At 34.8% G+C, this 15159-nt stretch overlaps 2 protein-coding genes across 2 annotated transcripts; both read right to left on the bottom strand.

The window, feature by feature from the left end:
* Positions 1-209: 209 nt before the first annotated feature.
* Positions 210-4655, bottom strand: LOC7482832 (U-box domain-containing protein 43). Its single transcript, XM_024590528.2, has 4 exons — positions 4411-4655; positions 2521-3848; positions 2144-2441; positions 210-2032 (listed from the first exon to the last, which is right to left on the bottom strand). The coding sequence occupies exons 2-4, from the start codon at positions 3733-3735 to the stop codon at positions 462-464; spliced, it is 3084 nt and encodes a 1027-aa protein (XP_024446296.2). The 5' UTR covers positions 3736-3848; positions 4411-4655; the 3' UTR covers positions 210-461.
* A 1489-nt stretch (positions 4656-6144) lies between these two features.
* LOC7482831 (ethylene-responsive transcription factor LEP) lies at positions 6145-7591 on the bottom strand. Its single transcript, XM_002297850.4, has one exon. It carries the CDS (start codon positions 7345-7347, stop codon positions 6457-6459), a length of 891 nt encoding a protein of 296 aa, XP_002297886.3. The 5' UTR covers positions 7348-7591; the 3' UTR covers positions 6145-6456.
* Positions 7592-15159: the final 7568 nt, after the last annotated feature.

Raw genomic sequence — 15159 nt, 5'->3', positions numbered from 1 at the left:
TTCTCTCTCTGTTTTTTTTTTTTTTAATTACTGATGTTGCCTTGTGCATTCACAATATGTAGTCGGTAATGTTTTCTTATTTTAAAAGCTTATTTATGAGTGGAAAGTTTAGCTCACTTCATATCATCTGTAATCTCAGAGAAACTAGAAATTAATGCATAAATGGTGAGTATTAAGAACCTGTAGTTACAATACATTTAACACATGGATGGCCTCAAAAAGTACCGAATTAATATCAAAATCTCAAATTATACATGTTTAATTGCTCGGTGTTGGTTCCTATACACTATAGTTAAAAGTCGTTCAAGACCTCCTCCTACATGTGTTTTGTGGTTTAAAGAAAAGAGAAGAGAATTCACACATTTTAGAGCATGTCAATTTGAGGATTATACTAATATCTGTTGCCATCTTAAGTTTTCATAGGCTAACTTAATCATTATTTAATTTTAAAAGAGGTAAATTCAGAAATATGAAGATTGCTCTGGAATGATGCTCATCTGCCTAAGCACTAGAGCTACTTTCTTTTTAAGTACATCTTCATGGAGAAGCTGGATGAGGATCCTCTCGGACTTTTGAAAAAATGGTTCACTGATCTGTGTGTGCTCTATGATTTTCTGGAAGAGATCCAGGGCTTTGCTTTTGGCCGATAAGCTTCCCTTCTCCAGAACTTGTAGAATGCCCACCACTCCCTGGTTGTCTACAATTGCAGCAGTTGCATGGGATTGTGTGTTGTGGTCAGTTAGCAATGTTTCAAGTGCTGTTAAAGCAGCCTCTGCCACACCATCCTCTGTCTCGCTCAGTGCTCTAACAAGTGGCTTCACTGCATCTGCCTTGACAAGGCAGAAGGTGTCTCTTGGTGAACAGCCATCACCATGGACAGCACATAGACCTTCGTTCACTGTTGAGGTTGAGCAGCACCAGGACATGCTGGGTAACAGGTTCATCACATGTAGCAATGCCATGGAGTTCTTGGGTTCCTTTGCCATGAGGGTTGCTTCAGGCTTTGAGGAGCTGGTTGATTGGGATATATGGGCTAGTGCAATGGCTGTCCGCTTCTTGGAAAGTGAGCTGCCACTGGAGAGGATTCGAACTAGTGATGGATACACCTCAAGCTGGCCCACTTGTCTTTGAAGGTCCGGTTTGGTGGGCTCTGTAAAATGTAAAAGTGCCGCTAGAGCATTCTCCAGAAGAGATGAGTCTACATTAGCAGATGCGCGGATTCCCTCATATTCCTCTTCTGTGCAAATCACCTCACGAATGGCTTTTAATGCTTCTGATTTCTTCAGTATTTCATCAATAATGATATCATCCTTGGGAAGCTGACCGATGATTGCAGCGGCAATGGACCTTTCTTCAATATCCAGTGAACAAGTGAGAATGGCTACTAAAGTGTTGATGGCAGTTTCTTTCCAAGGAGATGGTGGGAGAGGAACTCCATCAGGGTGATTATCAGAAATACAGCTTACGAGTTTCAGTACCCATCTTTTCACCTCACGCTGATCACCATCCAGTGCAGCGAATAGTTGAACGATTGCATCCCGATCTGATCGGATTAGGTTTTGAGCTGTATGAGATTTAGAGCTAAGTTCAAGTAGCAGGTGCAAGAACTGAATCTTAGTTTCAGGATCAGAATTGAAAACCAACTGCATAAAGAGGCTCACATTGTGCTCTGATTGCAGCTCCTGCAGGCCCTGATGCATCTCGAATTCAGGATGCTGACAGGCTCCAACCAATAGAGCAAGGATCTCACCAGCTTCTTGTTTCAAGTGTGAACCAGATCCTACATATGAGATGAGGCCTAGAAGAGGCGGTATCATCACAGAATCTGATAGAAGCTGCTGTACAATATGAGGGTATACCATTAGCTTCTTAACGCATTTGAGGCATACTGATTTGTATGCTGGAGAGTTTGAAGAGAGCATCTGTATCAGACTTCGTATAAATTTTCCATCTTCCAAGTCCTTCATGTTATTTGCTTTAAGTTGCATCTTTATCAAATCGGCTGCCATCAATGCTCTGCTTTCTTGTGGTCCTGCGTGAAGATGTTGGTTGAGTGACTCATGGGAACAGTGGTAGAAAGGTATTATGCCAGGCATGTCTCTTTAAAAAAAAAACAGAGAGAGAGAGAAAGAAGAAGAAAAACCTTGGTTGAAACGAGCAACAAACGGTTGAAAATGCCCAGCTTCAGCCATCTTGATTACAAAAGAGGTGCTGGAAGAAAGATTCTGCAACGTGCTCTGGGCTTTCTGCGACACATCTGGATTGTCATTGTGGAGTAAAGAAACCAAAAGAGGAATGCAATCTTTTGTTTCCCCTATTTTTTCTCTAAGAGTTTCCTTTTTGGACAACTCCAACAAAACTGCAATAGCATCTGGTCCTTTTTCACCTCTGTAGATCTGCTTAACAATGCGGCGAACCACACCTGCTTCTACCATGACTTCCTGCAATTCCACATAACAGGAATTTACACAACAGGTCAAATTTGAAATGCAAGATAGTCAATGTTCAAGCTCTGCATACCTTGTGATTATCACAGTGCTTAGCCAGGTAGTAAAGACATTTCAGAGTTGCCGATGTGTCCAGTCTCTTGTGCTTTAAGAATTCCACTAATTTTGGAACGAGTCCACCCTCTGCAACTTTGACTGCATAACGGGGAATTTCCATCAGAAATTGCATGTTCTCTAAGGCCTTATTTTGTCGAGAATGGTCATTGTTATTGATTCCTGAGACTGCAGCTTGAAATTTTAAGTTCAAGTCTCTTAGCTTCCACTCATCTATAGAGCTTCGGAGATTAACATTTGGAGTGAGCTCCAAAGATTGTAGCTCCTCTCCACAGGTGGGACAATTCCTCTCTCCTCTGTTGAAGCAGTCCTGAATTGCCTTTCTTTCAAAGCTGTGACCACAGAAAATTGCAACAGGGTCTGTCATCATCTCATTGCACAGTGGGCATATGAATGAGTTGATTGGGTATTGCTGGTGGTACATAGAAATTTCCTCATTTTGCGGCCTTGTAACAATGTCAGTGCTGTATAACAACTGTATCAGTTGAGCTAATTGAAGTGCCTCCGCCTGCTTCTTTTGATCTTCCATCTCCTCCTTTTCCTGCTTCAGAAGAGCCAGCTCATTTTGCACTAGGGATGCATTTTCTCTTGCACCAACAGCTTCTGCAATCTTCTCAAGAAGTTTCATGGAATTCTCTTGGTTTCGGCTATGCTGAGATATTGAATTTTCAATCTCAAAAGCTAATGTTTCTGTTGCAACTGTTGATCGGAATTCGATTGACCTCAGATTGTTGATGATCTGGTTGATCATGGTTTTCAGGTTCAGTGACATATCAAGATTGACCAGCTGGAATGAGGAGATAGTCATGGCCATCTCTTTCGACAAGTTTTGCATCTGCAAACGTATTGAGTGTGAGTGAAGTAAAAGACGGAGACAGCTCCCAGATTTGTAGCCTTTGATAATCTTGGCAGCTTCTCTCAGCTGAGAATTCAAGGTCTCTAATGCAGCTTTTGTAGATTCTAAACCCATTGCTGATTCAACTCTTTTGGCGTCCAAAGCCCGAAGGAGGGTGCTTAGCTCTAAGATGCTTCTAGAGAATTCTTGCAAGCTGTCCTTTTCAAGAACCACATCCCTTGTTTCGGTAACGATCTCCATTGCTTGAAATGCCACCTTGTTCCACAATTCCTGCAGTACTGCCACCCCTACATCCTCAATTCCATTATTGAAATCCATAGAAGCCGTTGGAAACTGCTGATTCTTTGCAAATTTGATTCCAGTTTTATGGATTTCCTGCTATATCAGTCCATTCAATCAACAACTAGTGGCTTCTCCATTGGCATCCTGACCTATAATCCACTGAATCCAGGACAGGTTAGAATATGAAGCTGTGGAACAAAAATTTGGATACATGAAGGCCTTCCACCACAACCAGAAGAAATCTTTTCCAATTTGCCTAGTTATTTCTTATTTGTGGAGGGTGGAGCTAGCAGGTTTCCATATGATGGGGCAAAGAAAGAATTTAATTTCTTCTTCTTTTGGGGGTATTGATCAGAACTTAGGATTGGGAGGGATTGAGTAACATTCCTGCAGTTTAGCAGCATGATATCGAGGGAAATTTTGTCAGCCAGCCTCCCTGAAGCACCATTATTGCCACTTGACAAAGTAGTTTGCTACAATATTTGCTCTGGTTATCATGCAATGAATAATGCCGTCTGTAGCTATTGATTATTGCCGATGAATAATCAGCCATGCAGTTTATATCTATCATTAACCGGAAGATTTTGAAGTCACAAGACTTGGTCGTGACTTCAAAATAAGTTGAGCAGAAAGCTGTATGAAACAGAACGCTATAAAGGGACTAAGCACATCCAAGAGAAGAGGAAAATAAAAGAGGGATCAAGTTTTGACCTGATGAGAAGCTCAAGCCAAACCGGCCTTAATATCAACAGCAGAACGAGTACGGGATCAGTTTGTAGGAATTCCCTTTCTTCGTCATCGTGAAGGAAGGGAACAGACAGATAAAGTAAATGTGAAACAATTTGGTCTCCAGTTGCATGGAAGAAAGAGAGCAGAAATTGAATAGAAGACTGGTAATGTCAGAAGTTTAGTCTTCAAAGAGGTGCGCTCGTTTTGTGTATGTTGACTGGGGATAAAAGCTCAAAAAGTTTTATCAGGCCCAATGACAGGAGTGATCGTGACTCGTGAGAGGTGAAGGGTAATTTACCGCGAAATGTCCAAAAACCAGACGCCTCCTTTTTAGTTGCGAAGGCAGACGCAGCTTGGAATGGAAGAGGTACCTTTGCTAGGTATCAAATATGATCAACCTTATAATTTTTCCACCTTTCAACTACATACCGTTCAAATATTTGTTCCCATTTTTCCACCAGCTATATGACGTGCTATTTGTAGAAAAAAAAATTATATTTAGTCAAGTAAAGAAAAAATCAATATAAAACAAAAAAGAAAATAAGAAAAAAAATGATAACTCGTATTTACCCATTAAACACTTATGACTCAAATTATTTGATTGAAACAATAAATTAAAAATAAAAACTTGAAGCTCACAATATTTTTTTCACAAGTTATTCAAAGTGTTTTTTGTCTTGAAAAGAATATTGAATTGATGTTTTTTATTTATTTTAATATGCTAATATTAAAAATAAAAAAAATCTGAAAATATAATTTCAATATATTTTTTTAAAAAAAAACATTCCATAAAAACATCATGCACTATTAGTGTTTTAGCCCCCTTTCTGATAGAATCTCCTTGGCTTGTAAATTAAGTACTCTCCATCCAGCCCATTAGCAGAGACCATGTACAAAAGGGCTGAAAATGTCAGCGACAATATTAGAATAAAAAATCCAAAGCCTCTCGCCAGCAGACAAAGGAATTTCCTGGTAAAGTCCAGGGTTGGGGTTTTTCCATAACTGAGTTTGCGTTTCTATAATGGCGATGACGAGAGTCACTTAACCAATATGAACGCGTCAGATGATAATAATAATAATAATAATAATAATAATAATAATAATAATAAGAGTAACATAATTGCCCACGTCATGGAGTTTGTCAGAATTGCGTCAACTCGCTTTCGAGCCCCATGTTCATCGTCTCATTCTATTTGATAATATAATTATGGTTATTTTTTATATTAAAATAATATCTTTTTAATTTTTAATAAATATTTTTTAGATCACACATCAAAATTATTTAAAATATATATAAAAAAAATTAATAATATTTTGATGTTATGAAATCTCTTTTGTTATAATATTTTGGGTTTAGAGTTATGATGTAAATTGATTTGTAAAGTAATTTTTATTTAGAGATATATTAAAATAATTTTTTTTTTATTTTTAATATTAGTATATTAAAATAACAATAAAAATATTAATTTAAAACTAAAAAATAGAAAGAAATTAAGAAAAAAACACACGATTTGACCGTAGTCTCCAATCCCACATTTAAATTCCCAGAATAAATAAATAAACCTTGTCGTACACGTAGCTGAGACTTGTAGGACCCTAATCGACAGAGATAACTAAAATTGTGGAGCAAAATAAACGAAGACTGGCCGGCTATTCCTTCATAATTTCTAATATCAATTAGTGTTTCCATTCAGTTGACTGACTTCACATGAGAGGTTGAGACGAAATACACCTTTTATAATCAAAATAATACACTTACAAAGAGGTTATACGCAGCAATGGAATTGCATTTATACGTACGAAGCAAGTCGATTTACATTTACAAATCCAGAATAAGGCATACAAATTGATCAAGATCAATGCTTCGTGGATGCAATAGGCTATCTAACGCCGTTAACATTCTCAACGCAAGATAACAGAAGACAAGAAACTTTAAGGTAAAAAAAAAAAAACACCATCAACCCCCAAAACATTGATTATTTTTATGATAGGTGGGTTTATAAATATGTGTGTGCGCTGCTATGGTAGTTAAAAATAAAAGGTAGATGATGAGCCCAAATCAAACCCGTCTGTGACCGTATTCGATACCGATGGCACGATCCCAAATAACGAGCCGTGCAGCCCAAATTCATTAGAATCAAAGCCCAATATGGACCCACTCACTTCAAGCCCATTCACATCATCTAGCTGTTCCTCTTGAAACCCGAGAAACCCTGTGTCATTCCAAAATTCACGACCCATATCACACCCATAACAGCTAGAGTTGACATCAGGAGGCAAAGGCGGGAGCTCAATGTTGTCCGTGTTAGAGAGATAGTTAAGCCCACTAGCGACATCCAGACTGCCAGCACTGTTGGGCTCATAAGACCCACAAGGCCCATCTCCAGCCCCAGCTCCAAATCCTTGAACCCAGCCTGCTCCACCTGCTAACCAGTTGCTATTACTGTTACCATAAGCATGAGCATTGAAGGGATGCTGATCCTGAGAGAAGTAGAGCTGCTGGCAGTTGGTGTCATTTTGATGAGTATTGTGTTGTGGAGGAGGAGCAAAGAGGGCCGAATTGTCATGTTGTGACTCGTCTGGTGAGATAATGCAAGTTACAGAGGAGGCAGGAGGCATGTCTGAGTAGACAAAGTTGGTGCGTGCTTTGGAGCCCCGCATGGACCTGGCTGCACGGTCATAAGCCAAGGCAGCTTCCTCAGCTGTGTCAAAAGTACCAAGCCAGTGCCTCTCTTTTGTTGAAGGGTCTCTTATTTCTGCAGCATATCTACCCCATGGCCTTCTCCTTACCCCTAAGAACCTCACTTCTTGTTGTTCTTGCTGGTTCTGCTGCTGCTGCTGCTGCTGCTGCTGCTGCTTTCTTTTGGTCTTTGAAGGAGAGGGTGATGAGTTGGTTTTTGTCGAGTAAGTAAAATCCATGATAAATAAAAAGGATATGTAAGTTGGTTTAGACAAGGTTTTGTGCTCAGATTAAAGGGAGATTCTGTGTAGAGAGAGAGAGGAAGGGGGAGAGAGTGGCGCTTCTCTTCTTGTGCCAGAAGATTAGATAGAGATGATGGAGAGAAGAATGAATAAATTGTAGGGCTTGTTTATCAAGCGTTGCATGTTGGCGGTATAAATAAGGAATTGGAAGAGACTGTGCCTGTGCTATCAACCTTTCATATAATTTCACCAGAAAAAAAAGATGAAGCTGTATTTAATCACCATAGTTGCCCCTCATACATACATACATACATACATACATTACTATATACCGGTATTAAATTATTAATAATAATATATCCTCCGTTACCAAATGATGATAATAATTGATGACTTCAATCCATGCTTGCTAATAATCTAAGAGTGGGCCCATTCATGCCTGATGCATATAATTCCTGTAATTTAATGAATTTCACCGGATCCTTGTCATCAATGCTAATTACTTAGTATGAAAATCGTTTTAATCTATTACTTAATGTTACTATTCACTTGACACACTTGCCTAGTCACCTGGTTAATTTTCAAGAGAGAATTTTTACGTGGAGAGTCTGATTTTCTTTTAAATTAACTCTATGATGTCCTTAATTTAAATGTGTGTAATATATATTACCAAATACTTTTTATATATTTAGGGATATATGTGTTAGATAAATGATTTGGATATCAATTCTATCCAAAAAAAAATTAAGTTGTGAGATGTTTTTATTATAGTATTTTCATTGTGCACTCTCTTACAAATTAATTAATGTAGATTGGAATGGTTGATTTTTTTAAAATTCTTAACTTGATTCTCATACTTATTTTTACGCAATTAAGCAATTTTTAACCTAAATTAACACCAAATTACTTTTTTTTGTTGGAAGAAAGTGTTGGATTAAAAGATAGAGAATCAAAGTGAAAATGATTGATAAAATAAAAGGCGACTTCGGATTTCATTTGAAAAGCTTATTTTAGTCCCTCATCTTTTTTAGTTATTAAGAGGTCGTATATCCCTTTAGTTGTTAAAAATTCAATTTTAATACCACACTTCATTTCCCTTATTTTTAGTTTTTTTTTTTTTTGTGAGAGGAAAGAGAGAGAGACTCGTCAGATTTCGGTGTAGAGAGAAAGTCGTAATTGATGATTATTTCAGTCATAAAAATAATCGATGACAGTGTCAATAGGAGTTTCACCTAGATATTTTTTTCATTCTACTTTCTTGAGAAGTCAGATATGATCGTGAGAGTTTTTTGGGTTGATTTTTTTAGCTATTTTTGAGTTTTTTAAGGCCATTAATAGATTAATCAAAGTGTTTTGAGTTAAAAATAGATTGAAAATGAGGTTTTTAGCAAAAAATAACTCGAGGCACCTGTTTTTGACGACCTTTAGTGGTTGGATTCTGCCAGAAGCATATGACACGTCGTCTAATTCTTTCTCAAAAAAATCATGGTGGATAAAGAAATTAAAAAAAAAAGTTAAAGCGGCCTAGAAGGCTCATGCAACTGGGCTGGTTGTTTAATGCCCAAGCATGTTAGCCCACCAGGCCCCTCACACGCCTATCACAATTTTTTTTTCTTTTAAAAAAAAGTTTCATGCTAAATAATTACCATGTACTTTATTGTCATATAATTAAATGAAAAATAATTTATGGGATAAAAAATTATTGAATTTGATGACATGCATGACTAGCGTCGGGAGTTTGCTTTTGACTCGAGCTCATTTAGGTTTTATTTTAAAAAAAATAAGTGTTGTTTCTTTTAATAATCTCACCATTTAACATTGAGTTAATTCAAGATTGAGCTTTCCAATCTGTTTTTTTAAGATTATCCTCACGAATTTTGTAGGTCAGCCAAGTTTATCCATGTAGATCCAATATGTTTCCATCTCAAAATTAGATAAGAATATCATTCAATTCATAGTCAAAATCTTTTTTTTTAGGAGACACATTACCAATGTTTTTATATAATTTTTTTGCTTAAAAAGTTTTTTACTCTAAACTATGGCATAGCATGAGATAATAGGCTAGTTCTATACTAAAAGAAGTTGAGTGCACTTACTTCATTGTTCCTCAATTTTATTTTTAGATTTTTTTTTTTACCAATCAGTCAGGTTGTTTTTTATTCATCCAAGTCGATTAAGTTATATTAGGACAACTTTCATATAGATAAATTTTAAACTCATTCTAGACAAGGAGCCGGTCGAGAGATTTCAATATTGATCTCTCTTGGGTCGAGTTTAATAACAATACTAAATAATTTTCAACAACTTGAATATTTTTTGTTAATTAAAAAAAATAATTCAACCTACAACATAGTGCAGGCCTGTAAACTTGTTTATGTATAAATTTGTATATCAATTAGAAGTAACTAAGTTTTTTTGCCCCAAGCAATCTCAAAAATGGATCCTCGCATCAAGCAATTGCATTCATAATAATAAATTCACCTTCATGTTCTCCTAATATTGATGATTTGAATCTAGTTTAGATAAATATGTTCTATATATATTGTTTATCTTTTTATTTTATTTTATGCATATTTAGGTATCAATCTCAATGCAAATTAATGGATAATAATAACATAATTATATTGTGACTACTTTTTCATTTTAAAAAAAAAAATTAATTATTCTTATCGAGCAATTGAAAACTAGAACTTTCATTTGCAAAACATTTCGATTTTCGAACGGGATTGATATTGGTTCGTTTCTTTTGTTTTTTTTTTACCATACATATTGGTTAGTTTCTATTTTCTCTATTTCATGATATTAAATACTAATTAGACTAATAATTAACTCAGAAATGTTTTATATATTTCCATATTTGTAACTTTTTAGCTAAGCAAAGCATGAAATTGACGCGTTAACTAGCTAGATTGCTGAGATGGGGCGCCAATCGATCAAGAGAGATGTTTTTTTTAGTCGCTATCGATCATATCCCTACCCAATAAAGTATGTAATAATCGGCATGGCTTCGTAACAATCATTGGCTCTCACATTGAATAAGTACTTTTCTTGCAAGTTCATCTTCTCCTAAAGTTCCATCTAATTGGACTTGATTAATTTCCTTAATTATATCATGAGTTATAATATTGGCATATCTAAATAAAAGTTGCTCACATGTGAACTCATGAGAGAGAGAGAGAGAGAGAGAGAGAGAGATTAAGGGCCTTGCTTAATTAAATCACTGAATCAGGGACTAATCATGGATTGTACTCAAAAAATGACTTGTATTATTATTGTTATTATTATCATTAGAGAGTGCATGCCTTTGAAAAGAAGTACTTAATTTATTCAAACCGCAAAAGGTCTCGCAAAGACCAACCCTGCACCATATGATTGCTCAATGCATGGAAGCAAATCAAGCTATCATTCCCATTATCATTCGGTAGTTAGAACTCATCATCCCAACACAATTAGATCGCTTTATTTTTCCTTAGTCTTTTTCTCTTTTTCTTAATTTATTGCCGAATATATATATATATATATATAGCAGTATAACTTCTTCTTCTTTTAATTTATCGCAAGTCGTTCCATTAATGAAGTGTTAAAAAGGGATCATACTTCATAGAGTCGTCTTCTTAAACCCTGCGTGATAGTCTCCACGCACATGAGCTAGCTAGCGAAAGTATATACCCTCTGTTAAGAAACTAAACTTACAATTGTACTATAAGTATTGTACAGTAGGTTTAAGGCTAACACATAAAACTTGCAGTATTTATTTTATAGATAGATAGAAAATATACGCACGGGTATAAAAGGTCATGTTACCCTATGCCTATAGTAATGCATATATATGGAGCCTTTTACGTGGAACACAAAGGGAATATGATTGTCTCGGCCATGTGCATCCAATCTGAGCCAAATATAATGATATGTTCCACAATCCTTCTCTCAGCTTTTCAAAGCTAATGGCTTTGCTTTAATATCTTTTCATAATTTTATAATTTTGTGAAGCATGGAGAATTGGTAAATATGAACTCGATCACTCATAGACCTCCAAATGAGGGGAAGGCATGTTGGGTTGCATGTGAGGAGTACATATAGATTGGCATGCTTTTTCGACTAAAACAATCACTAGGAAGACGACCTACTTACAGGAATTAATAAAATAGAGGAAAAAAGAACTCATCATGGCCCGGCCTCATGATCCATCTCAATTGACACATATGATGTTGATCAAGAAACTCCATCATCTCAATGGATATTGGCGCTATTATTGCTACAGGATCATCAGTCTCTTCGAGTCAAATATTTGATCTATCACCGAAAAAAGGAAAAATTAGCCGATCTCCAATATCTATACATTTATGTATCTAATAGTAGTCGCTCCCTTTTTTGAGGTAAATTTTGGTCAAATTTGGAACATGCATGATCACTGAGGGGCATAGTGCTCAGATGCCGAATGACATCTCTGAAAACTAGGAAGTTCCATTTCAATGTTTTTCAAACAAAATAGAAACTTCAGTATCCCAAGTTTAAGAGCTGCAGTCAAACTTCTGATCGCAAAATTTGTTCCCCACTTGTTGTCGAGGTCACAACAGGTCAAAAATGGACACTGACTTTTGAGGTTGGACGGAATACTTATATTCCAATCAGGCTCAAAAATTGATATAAAGTTATAAGTGAGTGCCCACTACACTGCATGGGAACTTGGATTAGAAAGGACTCACACCATTGCTAAGTAAATGAGCATTGTTGTAGTTGCTATCTGATTATTATTATTTGTATTATAATTATTATTTGGATAATAGTAGACTTTTTATTCATTAAAATTAGCCATTTAGATGAAGCCTAACAAGGGTACAAGGGAGAATATAAATAAAGAGGGTGAAAGAGAAAAGGAGAACATGAAAGTTACCTTAAGCTTATGCATCAGTGATCGTGAATATTATTTGTACATATTTGAATTCCATTTGCACATATTAGTAGATCACTATCTCTATTCGGGTTTTCTGAAACACAAATATAAAGTGAAAATGATAAATTTAAAAAAAATTCAAGATTCCCAAGATCCTATTAAACACATCCAAGATTGTTAAGGGTTTATATCAAGATGACTTGAAGATCAGATGTTCTTTTCAGCTTTGAATAATTGCTTCACGGTTGAATTGTCGTAAACCACAAGTCGTTTAAATATTCAAAATTTAACAATAATACACACGAACCACCTGTGAGAAACTCCTAAATCCTTTTGGAAGAGATGAGTTGTTATGCATTTAAGTGCTACCTCTTTTCTTTTATGTTTTTTCAAGTATTTTGTATTGTGGCATGTATTAATTAGAAAATAAGAGGCATAGCATTATATTTATAGAAAAAACTGAAAACCTTATAAATAGAAAATATCAATTTTCCCCTGAATAATATCACATTTATTATTTTAGGATAATTTTAGAAATTTATTCAATCAAGTCCCTACTTTATTTTTCTAAGTCTAGAATTGTAATCCTTTGTATAAATTAAACTCTAGTTTTTAATTTCTAAAACTTATTTACAATCAGTGACTTGATTGATCATCTCATTTTAATTTTTGACCAATGGTTCTTGTGTATGTGACCCATTAGATTTCCTAATATATTGGTCCAAAAATAAGTCATAATCCTAAATAAAATAAGATTAAATAAATTAAACAAATTAATTTACTATCAATTCAACAATTAATTGATTTATATTTGAAGATCAAGTACAATATCTAGCAACATGTCAAAATCTCATAAATATTAAAAAAGTCATGAGTGGTTTGACTTAACTTTTCAGTGACCAGTTTCTCAGTGTAATTATTATTCATTCATCAACAATATTCCAATTTAGACATTATAGCATAGGATGTGTCTACTTTGTCAAATCATGTTTGTTCTCAATACCATAGTCATTGATTCTTTGAAAACAATTTGAAACTCTTTTCAAATCTCATCCCACTTTACACAAGGATTTACAATCAATACTATTTAAGAATAGATAAAATATTTTCTCTAATTCACATAGAGTGATGAATCCTCTCTTGATTACTTAAACACTTTCATATAGTACATATTATACCCAATATTTATCAATTTATTACCCTTGATAAGGATAATGTGTAGCAAGATCAAAACATAACTCTTCCTATATAAGATAACTTAGTGATCTTAAGTCTGGAGATCACTTACACAACCATCACGTGAGTCTTTCCATAAACACATGCTATCTCTTTATATGGAATTCTCATGCAAGCCAGTTCAGTATACATGTCATTTGATAAACACCTACATATTAGTTTATGAGAATAATTGCTTCCTTTTATAAAGAAAAGAACATAATGTATAGGTGTCCCCTATACCTTAATTTATCAGAACAACTGCTTCATTTTATAAAGAAAAAAACATAATATGTATTAGTCTCAATAGCTCTAATTAATATCTAGTCTTAATAGAAAATTTACCATAAATATTTTAGGACTAATGCTTTGATACAATATAAATCTCATAATTATAACTTTATAATTTTCTTTGCAAAAAACATTTTAACCTAATAAATTTACCTTTACTATATATTCATTAACCAAATATTAAAGATAAATAAATCTTTATTAATAAATTAAATATATTTACATTTACAAAGTCAATGTCACATGCAACTAATTAATTGGTTACAGAACATATACACTAACAATATAAACAAGAGTTTCTTTAGAATTCCTTAACCATGCAGACAAACAATGGAGAGTTAAAGGAAAACATGATTCCTAATCTAGCTATATATACCTAAATATTAGGTTATTTCTTGTTAAACAAATACCCTATGCAATGTTATACTTGAATATACATGACAGACTAGATTTATAATCCAAAGCTTTCCATCAAATAAGGAGATAAAGATAAATAAAGGTAGAGAGAGTGTGGTCAAAGTCATTTCTAATTATGATAATTAATGATGTTCTAAAATTCAATATGCTCATGAATGAGGGCTCTGAGTGTTTGGATGGAGGGTGATCACGCATTCACATCAATATTCCCTTTTTCAGAGTTCACAAAGTTGATGATTGGTGATGGAAAACCTGACACTTGTAAAATAGTCTTTTTTTATGGGATTTAGGAACTATCCGATGATAAAGTCAGTAACTTTTAATAAAAGATTGCAATAAATGAGAGAATTAACTTTAAATTCTTAGAATAAGAGTGTTTGTTCTTAATTGTGTATGATAAGTGCTCTAAAAATAAACTATGAATGCTTAGAGAATAGAAAAAATATGAATCATTTACCTGGGTGGTTCGGAGCGTATATATAGCCTCTGAACTTTGTCATGTTGCTTGAATGGAGGGGTTGGAGCATTATTTCCTCCTGATAACATTAATGGAAAATATATATTTCTTATGCAATATTAATTAAAGATATATATCATTTACACAATATTAATTATGGACAAATATCTCTTATACTATATTAATGCTTGATGAAAATATGGTAGACGCTTAAGAGACTTTTGTGCACCTAGAGATATAGGAAGATAATCATTCTTTACTTTAACATTTTATGTTAACAGACATAAGAATAAACAAACGAATCTTCATAACCCAATATGTGGCTTAAAAAATTATCAACTTCACGTGTATTTGGACATAGAATGATTCGAAACTCAAGGATGATGGATCTTGCAGCTTGTCGGACCCACATGTAATTGGTTTCAACACGTGGTTAAACCCAAGCGTGTTGGGTATGGCAGCTTATCAAACTCATAGGCACTTGGACTCAACACGTGACTAAACTCAAGGGTGTTGGATCTGGCATCTTGTTAGT

This window comes from Populus trichocarpa, chromosome 1 (genome assembly GCF_000002775.5).
Source record: "Populus trichocarpa isolate Nisqually-1 chromosome 1, P.trichocarpa_v4.1, whole genome shotgun sequence".
Taxonomy (NCBI): Eukaryota; Viridiplantae; Streptophyta; class Magnoliopsida; order Malpighiales; family Salicaceae; genus Populus; species Populus trichocarpa.
Note: the sequence above shows the minus strand (reverse complement) of the source record. Positions and strands in the feature narration are given on the sequence as shown.